Raw genomic sequence first — 25284 nt, 5'->3', positions numbered from 1 at the left:
GTTTGGGTCTAATAATAAGGAAAAGGAGAGAGAAAAAAAAAAAAAAAAAAAAAAAAATTCTCTCATATTATATTAGTTAACTATGGAATGTTCAAAACTGTGTCTTTTAAAAATATTCTATTAATATATATATATATATATATATATATATATATTTTTTTTTTTTTTTTTTTTTTAATAATTAAAATGAGGGGAATATATAATTATATCAAGAATTATATATTATGGCACAAATCTTAAAACGGTGTTTGTTTTCTTTTCTTTTCTTTTCCATTTTTTTCAATGAAAAATATAAAACATTCAAAAAAAAATTATAGGGAAAAAAAAAAAAAAAAAAAAAAAAAAGAAAAGCTATTTTTATTATATTAACAGGACATGTAAATTTTTATACAAAAAAAAAAAAAATAAATTGGACTTTTTTTTTTTTTTTTTTCTAATATAATTTTTCTTTTTATTTAATATATATTATTTTATTTATTTATTATTTTTTTTTTTTTTTTTTTGTGCTTATAAAAATACCTTTTTTTTTCCATTAGATATATATACAAAAGTTTAGAGAAAAAAAAAAAAAAAAAAGAAAAAAAAAGACAATCCTTTTTTCTTTTTTTTTTGGAGGAAAAAAATTGAGAAAATTCTTTCGCAAAATAAAAGTAAATGGAAATATACAAATTCAAAATTCAAAAGATTTATAAATATATACAATATAATTTAAATGAAAAAAAAAGAAATACTTTACATATATTATTATATATATATTATATACATGTATATTTTTATATATATATATAAATTATATGTTTTACACATAAATTATTTCAACTCTTGAAAATTATATATACAAAATATATGTAATTATATAATGAATAAAATGCTTTTAAATTAATGAAATGTCTAATTAAGTCCTTGTTCTTTTAAAAATAATAATTTTATAACATATTATATATATATATAATATATTTTTTTTTTTTTTCTCTCCTTAGAGATTTTTTTTTTTTTCCTTGCGTAATATATATATCATATTATATTATATATATATATATATATATATATACATTTATTTATTTATTTATTTATAATATCATTTTTTTTTTTAAAGAATAAAAAGAAATTTTTGATAATAATATTCCTTCTTTAATGTGAAAGAAAAAAATATATAAAAAATGAATGTGTAACAAATAATATATATATATATATATATATATATATATATATATATTGATAAGGAAATTATTTAAAATTAACACTTAGGTGTTTTTAAATAATATCTTTTCTTTTTTTTTCTTTCTTTTTTTTCTTAATGTAATGAGTTTTATATATATATGTAATGATTATATTATATTTTAAAAACTAGAAAAATAAAAAGCTTTATATATATATATATATATATTTTTTTTTTATTTATTACTTATTAATGTTTTGCGTATGCTTCACTTCCTTCGTTTAATATATATATGTATATACCATATATATAAATAAATGTAGATTTTTTAAAAGAATAAATATTGAATAATTTTGATACTATTTTCATAACATGTTCATGTTTCTTTCTCCGATTATTTTTTCCTCCTAATATAAGAATATATATACTTATTTATAACAAAATTGTGAAGAGAACATATGATTACAAAATATATATATACATAGGTAATATGTGATTCATTTAATGATATAAAGAATAATTGTGTGAACAAGCATATGCATAAAAATGCCAAACAAAAAAAAATAATAAAAAATAATAAATATAGTTACCCTTATATAGAACTTCATTTAAAAATATGTAAATTATGTAAATATATAAACATGTAAATATTTACGTAGTTATTTTAATTAGTTTTTTTTTTTTTTTTTTTTTTTTTTTTTTTTGTACCTTGATATATATATATATATTTATATTTATATTTATATTACATGTATTAATTTCACAATAATATATTTTATTAATTATTGAAACCATGATTGTTTTAACAGAAAATCCATTAGAAAAAACTAATAATTGTACGTATTCAAGCAACAAAGTATTAATTAAAAGAAAAAGTAATACCCAATTAAAAGTCATAGCGAATAGAATTACACCATATTTTAAAGGAATAATAAGGACGCGAAGATTTTTAAAACTTGTTGATAAGACAGGACACAAATATTTATACTCAAAAAATAATATAAATAATAATATCGAAAAAGAAAAGAAAATTAAAAACCGTTCAGATGATATAAAAAAAAAGAATTTAAATAAATTAGATAAGATTTTTAAAATTAAACAGAATAAGCAAAATAAAGTTATAACTAATCGAGTTCATTTTTATAATAGTACCTTAAAAGATTCATATATTACAAATTTGCAACATCAAGAAAATTCTGAACTTGTTGTTCATGTTAAAGATAAGAAAAAGAGAATTTCGAATAATAAAAAAAAGTGTAAAAAAGATTTATTTAATATAAGAGAAATTACATTAGACAATCTTAAAGATATAAATACAACAAGATATTTTCATGATTTACATAAATTAAATAATAAAAATCTACAATCAAAGGTAAAAAAAAATATATGTAATAATATATATGATATATATAATAATCATATTAATAATAAAAAACATAGTGCTCAAAATTATTATGCATTATATGATACTAATAATAAAAATGTAAATAATATACATTATGTTGATAGTATTACAAATAGTCAATCATTAAAATTATATCCCTTAATTAATAATAATGCATATGTTAATATAAAAAGAGATGTATCCAAAAAATCTTCTTTTCATATTTATAATAAAAGAACCTTAACAAGTAATAGTTTAATAGATTCTATTATAAGCTTATCAAACGAACTTAATAAATCAACTGTAGAAAAAAAAATTTTTAATCCTGATTATGAATATGATAAAAATGTACTTCATTATGTAAATAAAATATTGAATGATAGCAAGTTCAATTATGATATTACTCCTTCGAATGGAAATAAAAATGATATAGAGAAATTAAAATTTAAAATAAAAAAGTATAATAATATTCCTATCTTTTATTTTAGAAAATTATTTAAATATATTATAGAACAAAATAATAATAATAATAATAATAATAGAAATAATAGTAGTAGTAGTTATAGGCATACAAATCAATCCAATATTTATGATGTATTTTATGATAGTGATGGTAACATTACATATAATGATCCCTTTTACACAAATAGAAATCACAATGATTCATGTAAATATATACATGATGATAACAAAGACATTTCCTTTAATTCTTTTGTGTATACTAATTATTATTCTGATAATTATTTTTCAGATAGAACTAAAGTAAAAAAAAATAATAAGAGAAATTTATTTCATCAAAATTTTAGATCCTTTATACCAATAAATTCAATCAAATCACAAGGAAATCATAATATAGATCAAGATAAAAGAAATAACCAAAAAAGGAATTTAAAGTCTGGATTAAAGAACAAAACAATTGGTTTATTTCATTCTAAAGAAGTAGGTTCCTTTAAAAAAAAAAATGAATATATTATTAATAGTGATAATATAGTTAATAATAATGTATCATTTCATAAAGATAAACATGATCCAGCATTAAATAGTAAAATAAATAATTCCTGTTACCATCCAAATAATTATCATCATATTAAAAGGATTAGTATTAATAGCAACATAAATATGTATCAAAAAGAAAAAAATATAAATAATACATGTATTCCTAAAAATAGAATAAACGAAATATGTATAAAAAAAAATTTTAATAATAATTATAAAAATATTCATTGGGATAATTCTAAATATAATCATATAAATAATACTTCACAGAATATTAAAACGCGTTCCTCTATATTTGTAGACTCTAATAATTTTAGTACACCTAAAGAAATTGTAACTAACAAAAAATTAAAAGATATTTCACATCCAAACAAAGAGGTAATTCTTAAAAGTAGGAAAGAAGAAATATATAAATATATAAGAAATATTAAAAATGAAATAGATAAAAATGATGTACTGAATAGTAAATATAATGAGTTGATGGATGGTTTATATAACCCTAACAATCCTGAAAATTTAAGAGATTCAAATGATAAATCTGTAGTATCGATTTTAGTAAATTATCCTAGTAGTAGTATAAGAAACAGTGTTTCATTTGAGGGTGATGTTAATGAAAATTATCATAATAATAATAATAATAATTTTTATGGTAACAATAATTATAACAATGCAAGTAATAGTAGTAGTAATAGTAGTAGGAGTAATAGTTCTTGTAAACATAATAATATTTATAATAATAATCATAATAAACATATGTGTATCAAAAATAATGTAAAAGAATGTAATGATAATGTCAGAAATAATATACAAAATGAAAATAGTAAATATAATTCATTTATTAGTATAGATGCCAATTGTAGTTTTAATTCAAATAATATTAAACGAAATGATTCATATATTAACATTTCTGAAGATGATAATTATAATAATAGTGTAATAAATGAAAATAATAATAATAATAATAATTATGATAATTATATAGATTTCATTTCTTTACAGAAAAACGATAATAGAGAAAACCAAAGTTATACAAGTGATTTAAAAGAACAGAGAAAAGTTCATAAAGACAATATTACTGAAAAATTAGAACAAAGACCTTCTGGATTTGTTATAAATAATATTAATGAATTAAAAAGTTTAACATCAAGTATTCATTCTATATATAGTAGTGCTGAATTAATTAAAACACCCATTGAATCTAATATAGAAAATAACCATTTAAAAAACAATCGTGAAATTTTTCCTTCAAAAGATATAAAATCTTTATGTATTTTTAAACAAAGAAATAAAAAGGTAAGGTCATCAAATAATTCATCTTTCTTAATTGATTTTAGAAACTCACATACGAATAATATCAATATGTTAACAGAAAATCAAAAGTTTAATAATGTATTATTGAATAAAGAAATTCAGATGGATGAAAATCAGGAACGTGAATTTTCAATTGATGATTGTTTAATGAACTGCCTGAAACATAATGCATCTAATTTAAAAACCAATGAAGATTATGAAAGATATTGTAATGAAGACAAAATATTGAATCCAGATTATAAGCCTTCAGAATCTAGAAAACTGGGAGAAAAATTTTTGCAAAAAAGTCAAAAGGAATTATATTATTCTTATGCGAACAATGGTTTTCATTGTGACACAAATTTAAATAATGCTGAAGTTGGGAATAGTTGTTTTAAAAATGATAATGGGTATAGTTCATATAATGATCCGAACATGAACTATCTTCATAACATGAAAATAAATGTCTTCAACAATAATAGAGATTTCATGAATAATAATAATTTAAATAGTATTTATAATAATAATCATAGTGTTAGTAGTATATATAAGAATAATTATATAAATTCTATACATAATGAATACTACATGAAAGGTAATAATGAATACATTACTAATGATAAATTTATTAAATATTATGAAAAATATTCAAATAAAGATGTTGATGAAAATGAAGCAAAGAAATTGAATTACACAGATTGTTATGATTTTAAAAATTCCTTATTAAATGGATTAAGTAGAGATGATAGTTTCTGTTCAGATGATGATTTAAAAAATGATGAAAATGATATGAATTTTTTAAAAGATTCTATAAATTCATTTGATAATTTAGAATCCACCGAAAAAAAATATGAAGAAATTTTACGAGATTTCAATGGAAAAATTCCCTTACTTCATAAAGTGTTAAAACCATTGCCAGCAAAAAACCGATCCAACAATTTTGATATTTGTTTATATTTGTTACAAAAACATGGAGGAGACCTAAATAATGAAGAAAATATTTGCATATTAAGAGATAAAGAAATAGTAGAACATAGTGCCATATATGATACTAAAAAATGTTGTATAAAAAGTAATATAACAAATGTAACAAATATTAAGTTATATCATCCCAAATGGTATAACAAGAAGAAGATTATTGAGAGATTGAAAGAACAAAGTTGTTATAATCCTTTTACCATTTTTGGATCTGCACCAAGTTTATTAGACTTTGATGAAGTGTTTGACAAAGATGTATATAATAAATTTGTTTCAAGAAATAGTCGTAAAAATCATTCTTTATTAAGAGTATTAGCTAAACAAAAGGTTATCAACAATTTAAATGATAAAATAACAGATAAAGAATGGCCTCAAGTACATGCATATTTAAAAAAAAGATGGAGTAAAGAAACTAATATCGAATTAAATTGGGCGTGTGATCCCTTATTATATGAAGAATTAGAATGGTATTTAAGTACAAATAATGAATACCTTAATATGACAGATAAAGTAGCAGACATTGAAGTATGTTATTGCCCAACTTTAGATCCAAATTCTTATTATGCGTGGAATGATTCAAGAGTTATTTATACAAATTTGTGTTATAATAAATCGAAAGACGAAGTCGATGCTAACAATAACTCTGTTAATAAAGGAAGATATATGATGAATAAAAATATGGAACTAAAGAATAATGACAAACAAGTATCCTTTAGAAAAAGAGCAAGTGGATGCGAACACCTCATGTTTCAACAAAATATAATGAAACAGAAAAATTTATCGAAAAGAAAAAAGAAATTATTAAAAAAAAAAAAAAAAATGTTAAAAGAAAAAAATAAATTACTAAACAATAATAATAATGATAGTGGTAATAATAAAGGTGATACAGAAATAGATGCTAATGCTTATTTCGAAACATCAGAAAATTATGAAAATAACTCTAAAAATATGTATCCGCAAAATAATAATAATAATAATAATAATTATTCTTCAAATGACAATAATCCATATTATCCAAACATTTTTATAACAAAACGTAAAAAAAGTGTTTACTATAAAAAAAATAATGACGATGATACTATTCCGATTATGACTGTAAACACATCTTTATACAGGAACAATATGGATAATAGATATAACTGTAATAATACTGCATATGATTATATTAAAAATAAAGATCATACAATAAAATTTTTTGCCTCCCCTAAAAAAACAAAAAAGAATAATTCATATAAAAAATCTGTTAACAATTCGAATTCTTTCTATCTTTTGAATTCATCTATGATTAATAATGACAATATGTACAATAATAATTTTAATAGTTTTGATTCCAAAAAATCAATGGATTGCAACGACCCTTCATCATCATCCATTTATAATAAAAATATGTTCATTGAAAAAGATAACATAAAAAATAAAAATGAAATAGATGCACGAAATTATTCTGGTAGACATAAATTTACACCTGATATAAATAATGAAGAAAATGTGGGTGCAAATATAGAAGTGCATGAAAATATTTTTAAAAAGAATATATATGAAACGAACAACAATAAGTATACTTACGATGTGAATAAAAATTATAATAAAATGAATTTCATCACACAAGATGATAATAATGATGAAGATAATAATAATAATAGTTATACAGATGATAATAGTTCTATTAGTGGTATTCATTTGAAGAATAAAAATGATGGCATGAAATCTTTTGCTCATATGAACCAGAATCAAAATAATTATGAATATAACATGAAAAATAAATATATAAATAACAATAATTATTATAATTCAGATAACAATGTTGTAAATATGAGCATATATAAGGATATACGAATGGATGAAAAATATAAGAACAACAATAACAATTACAGAAATGATGATTCAGAGAGTAATCATAATTGTTATAATAACTATAAAGGTTATAATAATGATACAAAGAAAGAAAGGTTCAATACAAACAATTTTGTTGATAATTATTACCAATTCAACCAAATAAAAGTAGAAGAACCTGACGAATTTAATAATTTCAGAAATATGGATAAAGAATATACATATGAATCAGATAACAAAAGTATATTCAAGAATAAATTATCAACTTTTACTTTCTCAGAGGAAGATGAGAGTAAAAAAAAATATAATATTAATGAATTAAAAGAAAAATATGTAAATATATATAAAGAACAAAATATAAATGATAATTATACTACTAATGTTTTTGAAAATGCTTTTGATAAAAATGCAAATAATAATAATAAATATTTTACTAGTAAAACAATGGGAATAGAATATTTTCAAAATAAACAGTTAGAAAATATGCCTCAAATGGGAAATAAGAAAATTATAGAAAATGTTACCAGTATTAATCTTGAAAAAAATAATGTCCCTATAAAAAAAACTGCAAATGTTTTCCCACCAGAAGAAGATATATTCAAATTAACGCATAAAAATATTGATACAAAAAACATCGTAGAGCAAAAAGTTAAGAGCAATAATACATCATCCATATATTCAAATAAAAAAAATGAAACAGATAATTCTTTAAATACATTTAATTCTAAAAGGTTAAGTAATAGTAACATTAGTGTTAACGAAAATAGAAAAATAAGAAGATATACAAATAAAATGTGTGAAGAAAATGATAACATATCCTTTGAACCATCTGAAAATATTAAAGAACAAAGTAATAAAAAAGGAAGTATCGAAACGTCTTCTAGTAGAACCAGTGATACATCTATGTCTAGTGCCTTCAAAATGGCTACTTCTGTTTTTAAAAAATTATTTTAAAGATGAATCAATAAAATTATTTTTTTTAAATAAATACCATGAAAATAATTATATATTTTCTTATTATTCCATAATAAATATATATATATATATATATATATATATGTAACATTCTTCAATAATATGATGAAACTATGTAAATTTTTTTTTCTACATTATAAAAGTTATATAATTTAATAATTCTTTATATTATTATATATTAATGTATTTATTTATTCATTTAATTTATATTATCTTTTTTTTAATTAACTTGTTTTATTTCTCTCTTAATATAGATTATACTTTAAATTATTAATAATGTATTTTATTTATGTAAGCACATGTTAATATTTTTTTATTAATATTTATTATATTATAATTATATATATATATATATTTTTTTTTTTTTTTTCTTTTCTGTATTATGAAAATATGAAGTATACATCTTCATAAAAATAAATCTAGATTAGTTTATTCTCATTATGTTACATAAATTAATGTACCATATTTTTTTTTATTTATTAACTTACAAAAACTTATTTCTTTATAAAAAAAAATATAATATAATGTGATCTTTAATTTTTAAAATTGTATTTTGGAAAATAAAAATATATTTTTTAAATGAAAAAAATAAATAGTTACATTAATAATATAATGTATATAATATATCTTTAATACTATAAATAATGTATTCGAAATATATACAGAAAAATGTGCAAATTATGAAATCATTCAATTATTATGCCATAATATAATAAAAACTTTTATCTTTTAATACACTATGTCATTTTTTTTTTTTTTGATTATATTATATTATATTATATTTATAATATAAAACGTGTCTACATTTTTCCTTTTCAAATAACTAAATTATTTAAAAAAAAATGTAAAATATATATAATATTTAAATTATTTTTGTTTACTTTTTGAATATTTAAAATGTTATAACGAATATAATTCTATGTAACATTATAATGGAACGCTAAATGTTTAGAAATCCTAAATCGTTAAATTTTTAATATAGAACAAAAATAAATAATTTATATTTTATCAGATAATAAGTAAATGATTCTACTCGTAAATTTTGTATTTTATATAATCTTTAAAATGGAAATTATTTTTTTCTATTGTACAACTAAGACAACAGAGTTCTATAAATATAATATATTTATTTATAATTATGTTTATAAAAGCATCTAAAAATATAATATGAATTATTATATAGTAATTCTTAATTATTATCTTGTAATAATATAATTTTTATTGTACAATCCATAAGTGTTTTTATTTCCATGTTTTTTCAAACATAAATGTATTATAAAATATATGTACATATAAATATTTATTTTTCAAAAATATATAAACATTTAGAAAATAATATATAAATATTAATAAAAAGATATTCTATTTTTTACTCTTTGTTAAACTCCTTATTAGAAAATATTTTTTTATTGTATATTAATAATTTTCAATAAGAAATGATATTTTAAATCATATTAAATTTTAAAATACTATATATTAATAGATATATCATTAAAGAAATATATATTTTTTCCTGTAATAATATGAAATGAAACAATATATGTACCTATAACAACTGAATACCCTGAAAATATACAAGGAATAATACATAAGTTAAAACATAATCTATACTAAATCTAAGCATATATATTTAGTTTTTATCTAAAGCAAATAATTAATACAATATAACCTTTGTATTTTTCTTTGGAAAAACTTGATCACAAAGTGGTGTAATGTTTTTTTCAAAATGTTTTATTTAAACAAAACTTCTTTTTTATCTTATAAATTACATCGTTGTTTCCCTTTTGTGGGAACAATTTTTTTTTGTTTCCTGATTAAAATTATGTAAATATTTTACAATATATTAAATTTCTTATTATTTTATTCATTGAACACATTTCCCAAAAAAAAAAAAAAAATACAGTAACTCTAATATATACACATTAATAAAAATTTAATTATAACAGATGTTTTCTGAAGGGAAAGAAATAAGATATTACCTTTTACACAATGAATCATTTCCAAGTTGTATTTTTGTTTTACTTTTTTTTTAAGTGTAATTTATATATAAAATTTTAAAAAACGATTTTATAAAAAAACATAAGTTGTAAAGTTGTTCTTGTATGAAAAATTTTTAGGTGTGAAATTAAATAAAGAAGCAATTATTCTATAAAAATTTCTTACAGAATAATTAAATATTTTGTATAGAAATGAAAAATGTTGAAAACGTGAAATAAAGAATATTAAAATAAAAACCAAAACATTGTATTTGCATGGAATTTATATATATGTATATTTATATATATGAATAAATATTCTTATATTTCATACATAGAATTTTAATAAAAGTAATATAACATTATAATTCATATTTTGTTATTTGGATGTAATCTGAAAAAATTAATGCTTTTATTACAATTTATATATATTTTCTTAATTTTGCATTTAAATAAGAAAAAAGAGTAAAATGTTATTTTATGTTTTAATAATACAAAATATAAAATGTATAATGTTTTGATATTTTTAACTTATAACATTTATCTATATTCATTTAATACTTATGATTTAAAGAAAAGGATATCATTTCAATTACACAATTGTAATTTTATTATATTTAAATAATAAGAAAATATATTTTTACATAAAGGTTATACATATTTGCACTATTCTTGATTCTTTTATTAAAAAAAGTACCTCCAAAAGGAAATTAAAAATGTTTTCCGAATAACTCATTATTATAATATTGTAATTGTTGGATATTTTATTTTTTTTATATTTCAATATGTATATATTTCTATTTATTAATTTTTTACTTTTTTGCATTTTGTTTAATTCCTATATAAATATGCTATATGTTATTTTTTTTTCAATTTTCATTTTAATGTACACCATTTTTTTCGTTTAACTTTAAGAGTTATTATAAATTATTATTATAATAAAATATTTCTGCAAGGTGCACTTTATAAATCTTTGAGACAATGCTGTATTAAAATTATGGAAATATTCAAGAAATTTTTATTATTAATAATAAATTCTTGATATTCTCTTTTTTTAGGTTAATAAATACTTATCCACATTTTAAATGCTTCATATATTATGAAATTTTATTTTTATTACCTATATTTATGTGAATGTATCTAAATCAATAGGATAAATAAAATTAAATTAATTACAAGTGTCTTTCTGTTTTCTATTAAGAAATAGTTCATATAATTTATCTTAAAAATACTGTAAAATATTATTATATAGATTGGGTTTTTTAGTAATATATTTATTTATGTATTCTTTCGTTATCATTATATATAACTTATATGAATACATTAACAAAATGTTAACAGAATATAATGTCTTTTTTTATGCTAAATAAATACCTTTATAAAATAATTTTTACTACCAGGGAATATTAACTTAAATAATACATAGAAATATTTATTATTTTATAAAACTTTGGTTCAATAAATAAAAATTTTATTACGTTCTTTCAAAACAAAAAATAACACAATTTTGTCCTGTAAATATACAATGTATATTGGAGAATATAATATCTAAATAATGAATATGATATTTAATTTTTAACATAATATAATATTTCATTTCCAATTCCTTATAATTTGTTTCCTATAGAAATATATAAAATATTTGTAATATTATAATTAATTTAAAATATATTAACAAAAGAAATACACAGAATTCATAAATATATAATTAAATTATATAAAGATAAAAAAAAAATAATTAAAAATAAAAGCTTAATTATTTAGAAACTATTTTATTTAAAATTTTTTTTTTTATAAAATAAAATTATATTATATTAATATATTTATTGAAATTATTTTTATTTTAACTTTTTAATTAAATATATTATTATAAAAACATTTAAAATTAGAAATAATATTATAATAAATAATTATTTTATAAATAAATAAAATTAATTTTATTATAAAAAATATTCATTATTATTTATATATATATATATTTATATTGTATTAATTAAATTAATATTAAATAAATTAAAATAATTTAATTTAAAATATTATATAAAATAATTATAATTAATATTTATATATATTATTCTAAAATAAATATTTTAAATATTATTATTTAATATTAAATTAATTAATTAATTAATTTATTAATAATATATAAAGTTTATTTACTATAATATAATTATTTATTTTAATATAAATAAAATTATTATATAAAAAAATATAATATATATTTATTATTTTTTAAAATTATTTATTTTAATTAATTTATTATATATTTTATTAATAATTTATTTTTATATTATTTATTAATTATAATTTAATTTATTAAATAAAATATAAAATTAATAAATAATTTATTTTTAAATTATTAATTTAATATATAATTAATTTATTAATATATATATATTTATTATTTAAATAATAAAAAATATATATATAAATATATAATAATTATATTATTATTTTATTAAATTGTTTAATTAAATATAAAAATATAAATATATTAATAAATTAATTAATATATGTCATTTTAATTAAAATTAAAATAAATTATTAATTTATAATAAAATTTAATATTATTTTAATTAATTAATATTATTTATTTTTATTTAATAAGTGTGTGTATATTTTTTCTATTTTATAAATAATATAATAAAATAATTAATTTAATTATATATTTAATAATAATATATATAAATATAAAATAATAATTATATATTAATACTTAATATATTTAATTCTTTTTTATTTATTATATTTAATTTTAATTAAATATTTAATATATATTTATAAAATAAAAAAATTATTTATTAAATAATTTAATGTATATAATTAATATATAATAATTAAATAAATTATTTTATTTATCAATAAATAAATAATAATTAATTTAAATGTCTTATTTAATTAATTAATATAACTTTATTTATATATTTAATTTAGTAAAAAAAATATATAATGAATAAATTTATTTATTTTAATAATTAATTTAATATTTAATAATATTTATACAATTAATATATTTATTTAATTATTATTTAATAATATTAATTATATTTATATAATTAATTTACTTATTTTAATATTTAATTATTTAATATAATATTATTAATTATATTTAAATAATTAATTTACTATTTTAATATTTAATTATATTAATGTTATTAATTTATTTAATTATATTAATATTATTAATTTATTTAATTATATTAATATTATTAATTTATTTAATTATATTAATATTATTAATTTATTTAATTATATTTAAATAAATAATTAATTTATTTATTTTAATATTTAATATAATATTATTAATTATATTTAAATAATTAATTAATTAATTTATTTATTTTAATATTTAATATAATATTATTAATTATATTTAAATAATTAATTAATTTATTTATTTATTTTAATATTTAATTATATTAATATTATTAATTAATTTATTTATTTTAAATTTAATTATATTTATATTATTAATTAATGTATTTATTTTAACATTTAATTATATTAATATAATTAATTAATTTATTTATTTTTAATCATTAATTAATTGATTATTTTATATATTAATAATTAATAAACAATTTTTTTTATTAATTATTTTTATTTAATTTAGTATTAATTTAATAATATTATTTATTAATATATTTTTTATTTATTGTAATAATTTACAGTATATATAATTATAAAATATTATTTATTAATAAAGTATAATTAAATTATATATTTTATTTACTTTAAATAACTAATTAATATATTATTATTTTCAATTAATTGTTTATTTAATTAAATTATAATATTAATTTAAGACTTAAAATATAGTTTATTATATATAATATTATTTATTTTATATTAATTTAATTTAATTAAATTCTAATATTAATTTAATAATTAATATATATTTTTTATATTATAATTTATTTTATATTAATTTAATTTAATTAAATTCTAATATTAATTTAATAATTAATATATATTTTTTATATTATAATTTATTTTATATTAATATTATTTTAATTATTATTTATTTATTTTTAATTATGTATTTTTAAATATTAATAATATTATTATGAAAGTATAATTAATTTTTATTTATTTTAGTAATATATTTATATATAAGTATTCTTTTAATTAATTAATATACTATAATACTTATATTATTCCATAATAATTCTTATATAAATTCTGTTCATTTATATGTATTTATTTATAAATTTTTATGTTATTTATAAATGTGTATAAACCATAATATAATATTTATATATATTTTTTACATATGATTTTATATATAAATATATTTTATTATGTACAAACATTGTCATGAAATTATAAATGCTTAAAACGAATATTTAATGAATTTTAATACTTTTTTCTTTATTGTATTTTTAAATATATAACTTCTAAATGAATAATAACATTTATTTTATCATTATTATTGTATATCTATAGGTTAATTACATATGATTCTTCATTTTTATATATTTGATATTGGATATATATAATAATATTGTATGTTCAGAAAAAAATAACTACAGTAACACATTACCCTTTTAGACATATTTTCTATTTCAAACTAGTATTAAATGTAACAAGAACTTTATATAGAAAATTAATATATTTATTTTTTTATTATGAATATTTTCCTATAAAATTCTTATTTGAATCACATTGAAAAGATTTTAAAATCTGTTTATTTGTATAATAAATAATTTCTCCATTTATTGAATAATATCAATTATAAAGAAAATAGTATATAATGTGTAAGAATTCCTGTCTAATATATTAAGGTTGATCAAAGACTAAGAATACACAAAGATATGTTTTAATAACTAAGAATTGTTCCATTAAAATAATGAAAATAAGACTTTTTTTGAGAAAATAGGACAATTTCTAAACGTTCACATTATCAAAATTTAGTACCTTAAATTGAGAGCAGCTATAATACTTTTAAAAATGAGAAATTGAACTATAATGTTTTGTATATTTTATTTTGATTGAAAACCTATTTCATTTATATATTTAAAATATATATTTATATATAGAATATTTTAGGTTAATGTCTAGCATTGTATTTAAAAATAATAAATTAATTTATGTATAAGAAAATATAATTGAAATAATATATGAATGAACAAAATGCGGAATAAGTATAAATAAGCACAATAATTAAACCATCAATATTATGAAAGCATTTAAATAATATTTACATAATATTTTTAAATGTATTTTAACACAACCATAATATTTCTAATAACGTTTTTTCTCGACATTATATAGATTATTATAATTCGAAAAGAAATATTATTTAAAAGTGAATATATATATATAATACAAAAATTACAATAAAGTATTTTTATAATGTTCAATGAAATTTAAATAGAAGTTTATATAAAATGCTTGAATTTATTGTTCTATATTAATATAAAATGTTTATATAATTCTTTTTTATATTAAAAAAATAATGAATTTTTAAGTATAGTGATAAATGATACAGAATTATAAACAATGAAAATGAATTACCAGAGATAACATTAAAAAAAAAAGTGCTAAAATTTGAAGAAAAAATTGAAAAGTATTATATAAATTATAAATAGTATCTATATATTATATGTATGTCTATATATTTAAAAACATATTTTTAATAACTTTTTTTTTCTTTTATTTCATTGTTATTGTTATCATTATGGTTTTTAGATTTATATTCTTCCATGAGATATTCACTAAGTAATAAAATAGGATTTATTTTTATATATCGTTTAATAACCTATATAAAGTAATAAATTATATATATAAGATATTATGAATATGTATAATATATAAGTTTAAAAATAAACATGCTTAAATGAATATTTGTTTCAAAGAAGTAGATTTTATAAATACATATAAATAAAAATATATATAAATAGAATTTGAAATCATATTTTATTACTTCTTTCTGTATATCAAATAACTCTGTAGGATTTGTATTGAATTTGTCCGTTGAAAATATGTCTACTTGTTCTAACGTATTTATTAAATAACGAAAAAACATTTTATTTCACATTTTAAATTTTAATGAAAGTTATAAATATATAAATAATATAATTACTTTTTATAATAATTTTTGGAAATTTTTATATTTTTAATTATTTTCAAATTTTATTCATATGAATAAACACAATAATGAACAACTAAATTAAATCTAAGAAAATTTTCTTAAAACTTTAAATAATTATTTGTGTAAAGAATTACACAATATATTTTATGTGTATATATATAGGGAAAAAAATTATATATGTATATAATTTTAACTTATTTGCATATTACCAATATTGGTTTCCTTCCTAAGGTTATTAAAAAGAAGAAAAACAAAAAAAAACATTATATATATATATATATATATATATATAAATAGATTATTTTTAGTTATCTTTTAATTTACAACATACAAATATTTATATTATAATTACTTTTCTTCAAGCATATTAGATAATAATTCTTTTTCGTTTTTATTATAAATTAGATTGAAATATTTGTGTTTTTCTTTTTCATCGTTTACTAATTTAATGAGCTATATAAATAAATACATAAAAAAATATAGAGAAGTATTATATGGAAATTACGTTTTAAAAATTGTATTCTTTTATAATTTTTATTAGCATATATTCACAAAGTAATACTTTTTCTAATGCCTATAAAATTTAATAAAAGGAAAATTTTAATTATAGACTAATAATAATAAACATTTAAAAAAAAAAATAAATGTTCTTTTTCTTGTCTCATTAGGTATTATATTTCTGTTAATTTACTGGTACTAAAAAGGGGAAAATTGTATTCTTAATATATTCTGAATTTTCATCATCAAATACATTTTTTTCATATAAAATGTTAACAAAATCGTCAAAATTCATTTGATTTTGTTCTATTTAAATAATTAATAATAATTATTTTTATTGCAATTTTTAGAATGAAAATATATAAATTATTAAGTAAAATACAATTGATAATGTCTGTTTTATATATTTTTACGTTCTTTGAAACGAAGCAGAATACAATATTAAAACATTTATCTATACGTTTAAATTATTTACAAGTAACAATTGAAATTGCGAAATTTAAATTAAAATATAAATTTTTTTTTTATGTTTTATTGAAAATAAAATATATGTTGTAGAAATGGTAAATTAAAATTTTATATTAAAATAAAATGTAAGTTTTTTTTTTTTTTGATACAGAGAATGTTTTTAATACTTTAACATAAATATTAAAAAATAACAAATAAATTTGGATTAAAAATAAATAATTCTTCAAAATAATTACAAATTTCGTAATGTTATTGAAAGTTCAAGTTTCACTATCTTTAAAAAAAAAAAAAAAATTAAGACAAAAAAAAAATATATATATATATATACATATAATGCATAAGAAATGTAATAATATGAAACGTGTAAACATTTAAAATATATATTTTAAATTTTCTGTATTATCTCCATTAATTTTATACTTCATTATTAAAAATACATAAATAAAATAAATAAACTTTAAATTTGTAAATAATTGTTAATATAATTTTTATTTTTAGTATTTAAAAATAAAATATAAACGTGTCTTTACATTAAAAGCATAAAATTTTATTTTAATAATTCATTATAAATTAATATTTATATATTTCTATCATACATTCTTTTAACATTATAATATAAAATATATCTATAAACATTATGTAATAGTAAAATTTTCATTTATAATAATAATTCATAAATACTTTTGAAGAAAATGTTTCCTGGAAAAATATATATAAATATAGATATATTTTTTTTTCTTATGTTTCATTATAATATATATATATATAATTAAAACAAATATACTATTGTAAATCAAAGGAAAAGAATGAAAAAAAAAAAAAAATTATATACTATACTTTCATTTCTATTTGTCCATCAGAAAAATCTTCTAATGCATTTAATGATTGTTCATTATGAGCCCTTTTAATTCCTTCGGCTACTAATTTTGCAACTGACAAGATATGCAATTTTTCACAACATATATTACTTGGAATGTGTATGGTATTTGTAGTTACAACTTCATCTATACATGAATTATTAATTTTTTCAATGCAACCATCAGATAATATGGCATGAGTAGCATATAAATATATTTTACGAGCTCCTGCATTTTTTAAAATAGCAGCAACTTTTTGGGATTTTTCTCCTGTATCAATAATATCATCTACTAAAATACAATCACATCCCTTAATATCTCCAACTATGGTAAATTTTTCCTTATCATACATATCATTTTCTTTTTTATCTACAATTTTAGAATTATTTAAAGTATTAGTATTATTTTTTTTGTTATCCTCATTATGTAAATTCATACGATTATTTTTGAAATCATTTGATTCGTATGAATCATTAACTGGATAACCTTCTCTACTATTAATTTCATTATAATTACTAGAAACAAGAGTAGTAAAACCTGCGTTCATGGAGTGCTTATTCATTCTAATCCAAAATTCTTTGGTTCTTTCAGCACCTTCGTTGTCAATAGATACAACAACTGGATTTCGAAGTTTTTTTTTTTTAAAATATTCAACAGCCAATGATTGAGGATTAATGTTCATAAGCGGAGGTTGAAATTTTTTTCCTGTAGAAAACCCTTCAATCCTTGCATTATGTAAATCAACAGAAATTATTGAATCAACTCCGCAAGCCTGTAACAAAATAGCTATTTCTGGGGCTCCTAAGGAATGAACATAATTATGGTCATCTAAATGTTTAGTTTGTCTTGAGTAATTTAAATATGGTATAACTGCCGTTACCTTTTTGGCAGATGATCTTCGTAAGGTTGATATAAATAAAAATAATTCCATTAAACGCGAATGAACGTCTTTTCCCCCTGCTGGAGTTGAATGGATTATATAAATATCTCTTCCTCTAACCTCGTCCATTATTTGAAGAGCTATTTCTCCATCACTAAATTTTCCAACATAAGCTCTGCCCAAACCTATACCTAAATTGGAACATATTTCATTTGCCAATTCATGGTGACTATTACTAGAAAATATTTGCATATTGCTATATTCACTTAATTCTTGATAATATTCATATTTATCATTTTTTGAACCATTCTTATTATTTCCTTTTAAGACATTATCTGATTGTTTGGTATTATTATCATTTGAATTACCGAATAATTTATTTTTACCTATAAAACTAAATTCATTTTTTCTTATAACATTTTCATTTATATTTACAGTTGAATCAGTTGTTAATAGTTCATTATTTAAAAAATTTATATTTTCGTTTTCGTAATTTTCATCTTTCTTTACATGAACTGTTAAACCTAATACGTTTGCAAACACAATATAATGCATTCTAAAGTTACTTTTTCTATCATTATAATGTTTATTCTCGTTATTTAAAAATACGGTATATTCATTAAAACCCCCATTATTTCCATTTTTGTAAACAAAATAGATACTTTTCTGAAACTTATTTTGATAAGTATTTACTAACTGATTTTTTGTTATAAAATATTTTAATTTCTCTGTGTGCTCATACAACTTCCTTGAGCAATTGTAAAATTTGTAAATCATTATTATAAGATATAAAATATTATTATTATATATTATATATATTATATATATTTTTTATATATTTATATTACTTATATATTTTTTTTTAAATTTAGAATTAGCTTATAAATATTAATATATATATACATTAAGTTTCTTAAAATACAAAAAAAAAAAAAAAAAAAAAAAATCAAAAAAAAAAAAAAATAATAATAAAATATAATCTTAAATTTATTTTCAATTAAATCAATATATATTTTATTATATTGTTTTTTTTAATTTTTATTTCTTAATACTATTAATAATATCTATATGTTTATATTAAAATGGTTTAATTTGTTCAAGATATATATTTTTTCCTTTTTACATAGTAAAAAAAAATGTAAATTTTATTTATGTATATATTTTTTTTATGTAGATTTTTATGCATTTAAAAATTTTTTTAAATATAATTATTATATAACCCATGGTAAAATTGTATACTTATATAAGCATTTAATTTTAATTATATTTAAGTACATATTATATTTGTAATTTGAAGTATTCAATAAATTATAATTATAAAGCCCAACAATTCATACATTTTAAATAGGGACTATATAATATATATGCCATATATATATAATATTATTATATATATTAATATATTATTATATATGTTTTGCCTACGTTTTAATTTTAAAATACATTAAAATAATGTCATGTTAAAAATGAAATGATTAATTTTTAGAATAATTTTATAAAACTTTATAAATTTATATTTTTATAAAATATAAAAATATGAATACTTAAATACGCGCACAATAAATGTATATATATGTAGGTTCTTTTCTTTTTTTTTTTTTTTTTCTTTATTTAATGTATTTTTTTATATTTAGGTATATATATATATATTTTTTTTTTTTTTTTTTTTTATTCTGATAATACTTTTTTAAGTAGCTCATATTTTTTCATATGTTTATTTCAATATAACATATAAAAGAATTAAAAATTGAATATTTGTGTTTTTGTAGATTTGATTAAAATTTTTTGGAAATATATAATATTTCATAATAAAATTATTTTCATATTATAATTTCCATAAACAATGAATATATTCTAAAGATTAATAAATTATTATAATTTTTTTTATTCATTAATCTTATGTGTTGTATAGTGTAAATAGGAGAAATGAAAATTTTTTTTTTTTTTTTTTTTTTAAGTTATTATTAATATATTATAAGGTTCATATTAAAATATGAACAAATATAAAGACGTTATTATATATATATATATATAATTTAAATTTGATGTATTTTTTTTTTTTTTTTTTTTTTCTTGTTACTTTATCAATTTCACATGTATGATTATTTAAAAAAAAAAAAATGTCCACAAGTAAAAGACCATATAAAATATTATTAAGAAAAGTTGAGTCTAAAGAAGAGAATAAAAAAGACACTAATGAAACGAAGAAAAAAGAAGAAGAATCAAAACATTATGAAGATAGGCATTATAGAAAAAATGATATCAAACATTATGAAGAAAATGAAAAAACGATAAAAAGTAAAATGCATTATAATTCAAGGAATAGGTATTATGATAAATATTCTATGTCGTATTCTAGATATGATGAAAAATTAAACAAACAACATTCATCCGAAAAAAAAAAAGATGTATTAGTACCTTTATTAGAACAAGCAAGTATAAATATAAAAAAAAAAAAAATCATTATAAGAAAGTTACCTCCAACATTAACTGAAGAAAACTTTTTTGATTCATTTTCAAATAATATAAAAGATGAATTAGATTATTATTATTTTGTAAATGGAAGTGCATCAAAAGATTCTTCCAATGATATTATTTATTCACGTATGTATTTATCTTTTAAAGATGATATGAAAACAGATGAGTTTATAAGAACTCAAAATGGGAAATTTTTTTATGATTTAAATGGAGTAAAATATAAAGCTCTTGTATCATATGCACCAAATCAAACATTAATAAAAAAGAATAAACCTGATAGTAGAAATAATACCTTAGAATCAGATGAATATTTTTTAAAATGTTGTGAAGAAATGAATAATCCTGTTCAACGAGTTAAAAAAGATATAGATTATTCTGAACTTATTAATGTACAGACCGAAAATGGTGCTATATTATCACCTATTGTTATAGAATTAAGAAGTAAGAAAAAAAAATAATAAAGGATATAATGAGAAAAAAAAAATATATATATATATATATATATATATATAATGTTTTAAATTCATTATTACTAATTAATGTTATTAAAAAAAAAAAAACTTTAAAAGTCATATTAAGTTTAAATAATTTTTTAAATTGTAAACAAAAAAAAAGAAAAGAAAATAAATAATAAAATAAAATAACAATAAAAAATCAAAAAAAAGAAAAAGAAAAAGAAAAATAATGAAAATGAAAATGATAATTTTTGCATATGTACTTAAAAATTAAAAATTGAAAGGATATATATTTAAAATTTTTTTTTTTTCTAATTACCTAATAAAGAAGAAATAAATAAATAAATAAATAAATAATATATATTTATATAAATGTATATATGTGCAATGGGTTAATGTTCTTAAAAATGTATGATTAAAATAATACAAATATATGTTTAATTATATGTGTGCATAATACAAGTACGAGAAGGGTAAAAGTTCCTAATTAAAATCATATAAGTTATACTTTATAATATAATCAATAGTAAGGGGGTGAATATATTTTTTTATATCGTTTATATCATTTTCTTTGGTTAAAAATTTTCTGGCTTCACTTGATGAAATAAAATTGATAAAAGATAATTTGGGTATATTAATTAAATAATATTTTGGAAATTTCTTTAATATACTTTCATCTATTTTAAAGTGACCTCTTTCAATAATTATGAATGCATTTTCTAAAACTAGTTTTTCGCCTTCATCCCATGAAAATATATCACATATCAAATCTGATCCAAGACCAAAGTAAAAGGTGTAATTAGGATGTAATTCTTTTTGAGTTTTTAATAAATCATAAGTTGGAGTCATTTCACTATGAGATTCAAGATCTTTTAAAAATATTTTACTTTTTATTATTTTAGATGAGTTATTTATTATTATGGTAAACATGTTATGTCTGTGATGAAATTCTGTTAAGGATTTATCATTTCTACATCTACATATAACTACCCATATTTCATGAATCCAGTTTAAATTACTAATTTTATCAAGAACCATTTCGTGAGCATATGTAATTGGATCAAAGGACCCTCCATATATACATATATTCTTATGCATTTTAAAGGGACCACAAAAATAATATAAATAAATAAATAAATAAATATATATATATATATATATATATATATATATATATATATATAATATAATGAGTTGACGATTTTCTTATTTTCCTATATATAAAAAAAAAATAATTTTATATCTATATATTTATTTTTTTTTTTTTTTTTCATTGGTTGTACAATATTTATAATTCACATAATATTAAATACATTTTTTTTTTTTTTTTTTTTTTTTTTTTTTTTTTTTTTTTTTTTTTTATAAATGATTTAATTCTTTCATTTCGTTCTGTAATATTTTTATTATTATTTTATTTTATAATTCTTATTTATTTTTATTTTTTTTTTTTGTATACAAAAACTAAAACAAGTGTCCAATAGAATATATGTTATGTAAAATAAATTGTCAGTATTATATATATTTTTTTAATATTGTTTAAAAAATTACTTTTCCAAAAAAAAAAAAAAATATAGCATTCCTTCCTTCTCTTTCTTTCTTTTTTAATTTTTATTAAATATGTAATCTTGGGTTATAGGAAGGATAAAGGGTCTTTTCATAGAAAATTATCTTTTACTTTATATAAAGGTTTTTATCATTATAAAATATAAACATTTATGAAGGTGTACAAAAATGAATTAAAAATTAAGGATTTATAATAATAATAAAAAAAAAAAAAAAAAAAAAGAAAATTTCAATATTACCCCCCCCTCCAAAAAAAAAAAAAAAAAAAAAAAAAAAAAAAAAAAGAAAATTTCAATATTACCCCCCCCTCCAAAAAAAAAAAAAAAAAAAAAAAAAAAAAAAAAAAAAAAATGTTATAATTTTATATTAAAATTAAAAAACATTATTTAAAAAATAAATATATTGATGAAAAAAATTATATAAAAATATCTATATAATATATATATATAGAAATTTATATAGTTTTATTTTAAATTAAAATAATTAACAAATATTCTTATATATATATTGAAAGGGATAAAAAAAAAAAAACAGTGATTCATATAAAATAGGGTAAAAAAAAAAAAAAAATATATTATATATATAAAACATATATATATATATATATATATATAATAATATATACATGTGTGTATTATTAATTGAAAAATTGAAAAGAAAAACCCAAATAATAAAAAATAAAAATAAATATAAATATAAATATATATTATATATATATTATATATATTTATGCATACATATAATGAATAATGCAAAACAAACGATTTTTTCAATGAAAATTGAAAAATGATCAATCTATCATGATAAATAATAAAAATTCACAATAAACGAATATTGTGGTTATAATATATATATATATTTAATATAATAGGAATATTTATAACGAAAGAATTAAAAAAGAAGGGACACAAATAAAAAAATGAAAACAAAACTATATATATATATTATATATATATATATATATGTATATCCCATTTTGTGAATATTTGGAAAAGTTAAATATTTTTTTTAAATTTGATGCAAGGTATACATATAGAATCATAAGAATCTTTAAGCATAAAAAAGGGTTTTATATTAATAAATGGTTTCTTAATTATATCTCCTAAAAGTGTTTTTGGTTTTAAAATTGATAAAGAATAATTGAAACAAATATTATTAGGTAGAATTTTGATATCTATATTAAGAGTGTGATTAATAACACTTATGCTGTATTCAATCATATCTTTATTTGTTATTTTATTTTCATGTGCATATATATTTAATTTTGTTTTATTTATTAATGTTGAATTTTTATAATTTATATTACATACATAAAAATCATTTACAAAAAAGTCAAAATATATAACTAAGTGGTCATTATATTCTGTTAATATATTTGATATTTTATTATAATCTTCTTG

The 25284-nt window shown here is 16.4% G+C and overlaps 6 protein-coding genes across 6 annotated transcripts in view; 2 read left to right on the top strand and 4 right to left on the bottom strand.

Moving 5' to 3' along the window:
- Positions 1–1952: 1952 nt before the first annotated feature.
- On the top strand, positions 1953–8594 carry PF3D7_1328000 (conserved Plasmodium protein, unknown function; the record flags this gene model as incomplete). The annotated part of the gene is made up of 1 exon (XM_001349982.1): positions 1953–8594. One exon carries the CDS (start codon positions 1953–1955, stop codon positions 8592–8594), a length of 6642 nt encoding a protein of 2213 aa, XP_001350018.1.
- Positions 8595–16226: 7632 nt separating this feature from the next.
- Positions 16227–17478, bottom strand: PF3D7_1327900 (conserved Plasmodium protein, unknown function; the record flags this gene model as incomplete). The annotated part of the gene is made up of 5 exons (XM_024473225.1): positions 16227–16352; positions 16518–16588; positions 16895–16911; positions 17038–17138; positions 17377–17478. The coding sequence occupies 5 exons, from the start codon at positions 17476–17478 to the stop codon at positions 16227–16229; spliced, it is 417 nt and encodes a 138-aa protein (XP_024329024.1).
- Positions 17479–18482: 1004 nt separating this feature from the next.
- Positions 18483–20165, bottom strand: PF3D7_1327800 (ribose-phosphate pyrophosphokinase, putative; the record flags this gene model as incomplete). The annotated part of the gene is made up of 1 exon (XM_001349983.1): positions 18483–20165. The coding sequence occupies one exon, from the start codon at positions 20163–20165 to the stop codon at positions 18483–18485; it is 1683 nt and encodes a 560-aa protein (XP_001350019.1).
- Positions 20166–21508: 1343 nt separating this feature from the next.
- PF3D7_1327700 (regulator of nonsense transcripts 3B, putative) lies at positions 21509–22324 on the top strand (the record flags this gene model as incomplete). Its single annotated transcript, XM_001349984.1, has 1 exon — positions 21509–22324. One exon carries the CDS (start codon positions 21509–21511, stop codon positions 22322–22324), a length of 816 nt encoding a protein of 271 aa, XP_001350020.1.
- A 480-nt stretch (positions 22325–22804) lies between these two features.
- PF3D7_1327600 (nicotinamide/nicotinic acid mononucleotide adenylyltransferase) lies at positions 22805–23419 on the bottom strand (the record flags this gene model as incomplete). Its single annotated transcript, XM_001349985.1, has 1 exon — positions 22805–23419. The coding sequence occupies one exon, from the start codon at positions 23417–23419 to the stop codon at positions 22805–22807; it is 615 nt and encodes a 204-aa protein (XP_001350021.1).
- Positions 23420–24879: 1460 nt separating this feature from the next.
- PF3D7_1327500 (conserved protein, unknown function) overlaps positions 24880–25284 on the bottom strand; it is a gene marked incomplete at both ends in the record, with an annotated part of 2884 nt that continues 2479 nt past the window's right edge. The window contains one exon of the mRNA XM_002808996.1: positions 24880–25284. This exon is cut by the window's right edge and continues 839 nt beyond it. Coding sequence (XP_002809042.1) covers positions 24880–25284 — 405 coding nt within the window.

Source organism: Plasmodium falciparum (assembly GCF_000002765.6).
Source record: "Plasmodium falciparum 3D7 genome assembly, chromosome: 13".
Classification (NCBI taxonomy): Eukaryota; Apicomplexa; class Aconoidasida; order Haemosporida; family Plasmodiidae; genus Plasmodium; species Plasmodium falciparum.
This window is presented reverse-complemented; position numbering and strand designations above follow the sequence as displayed.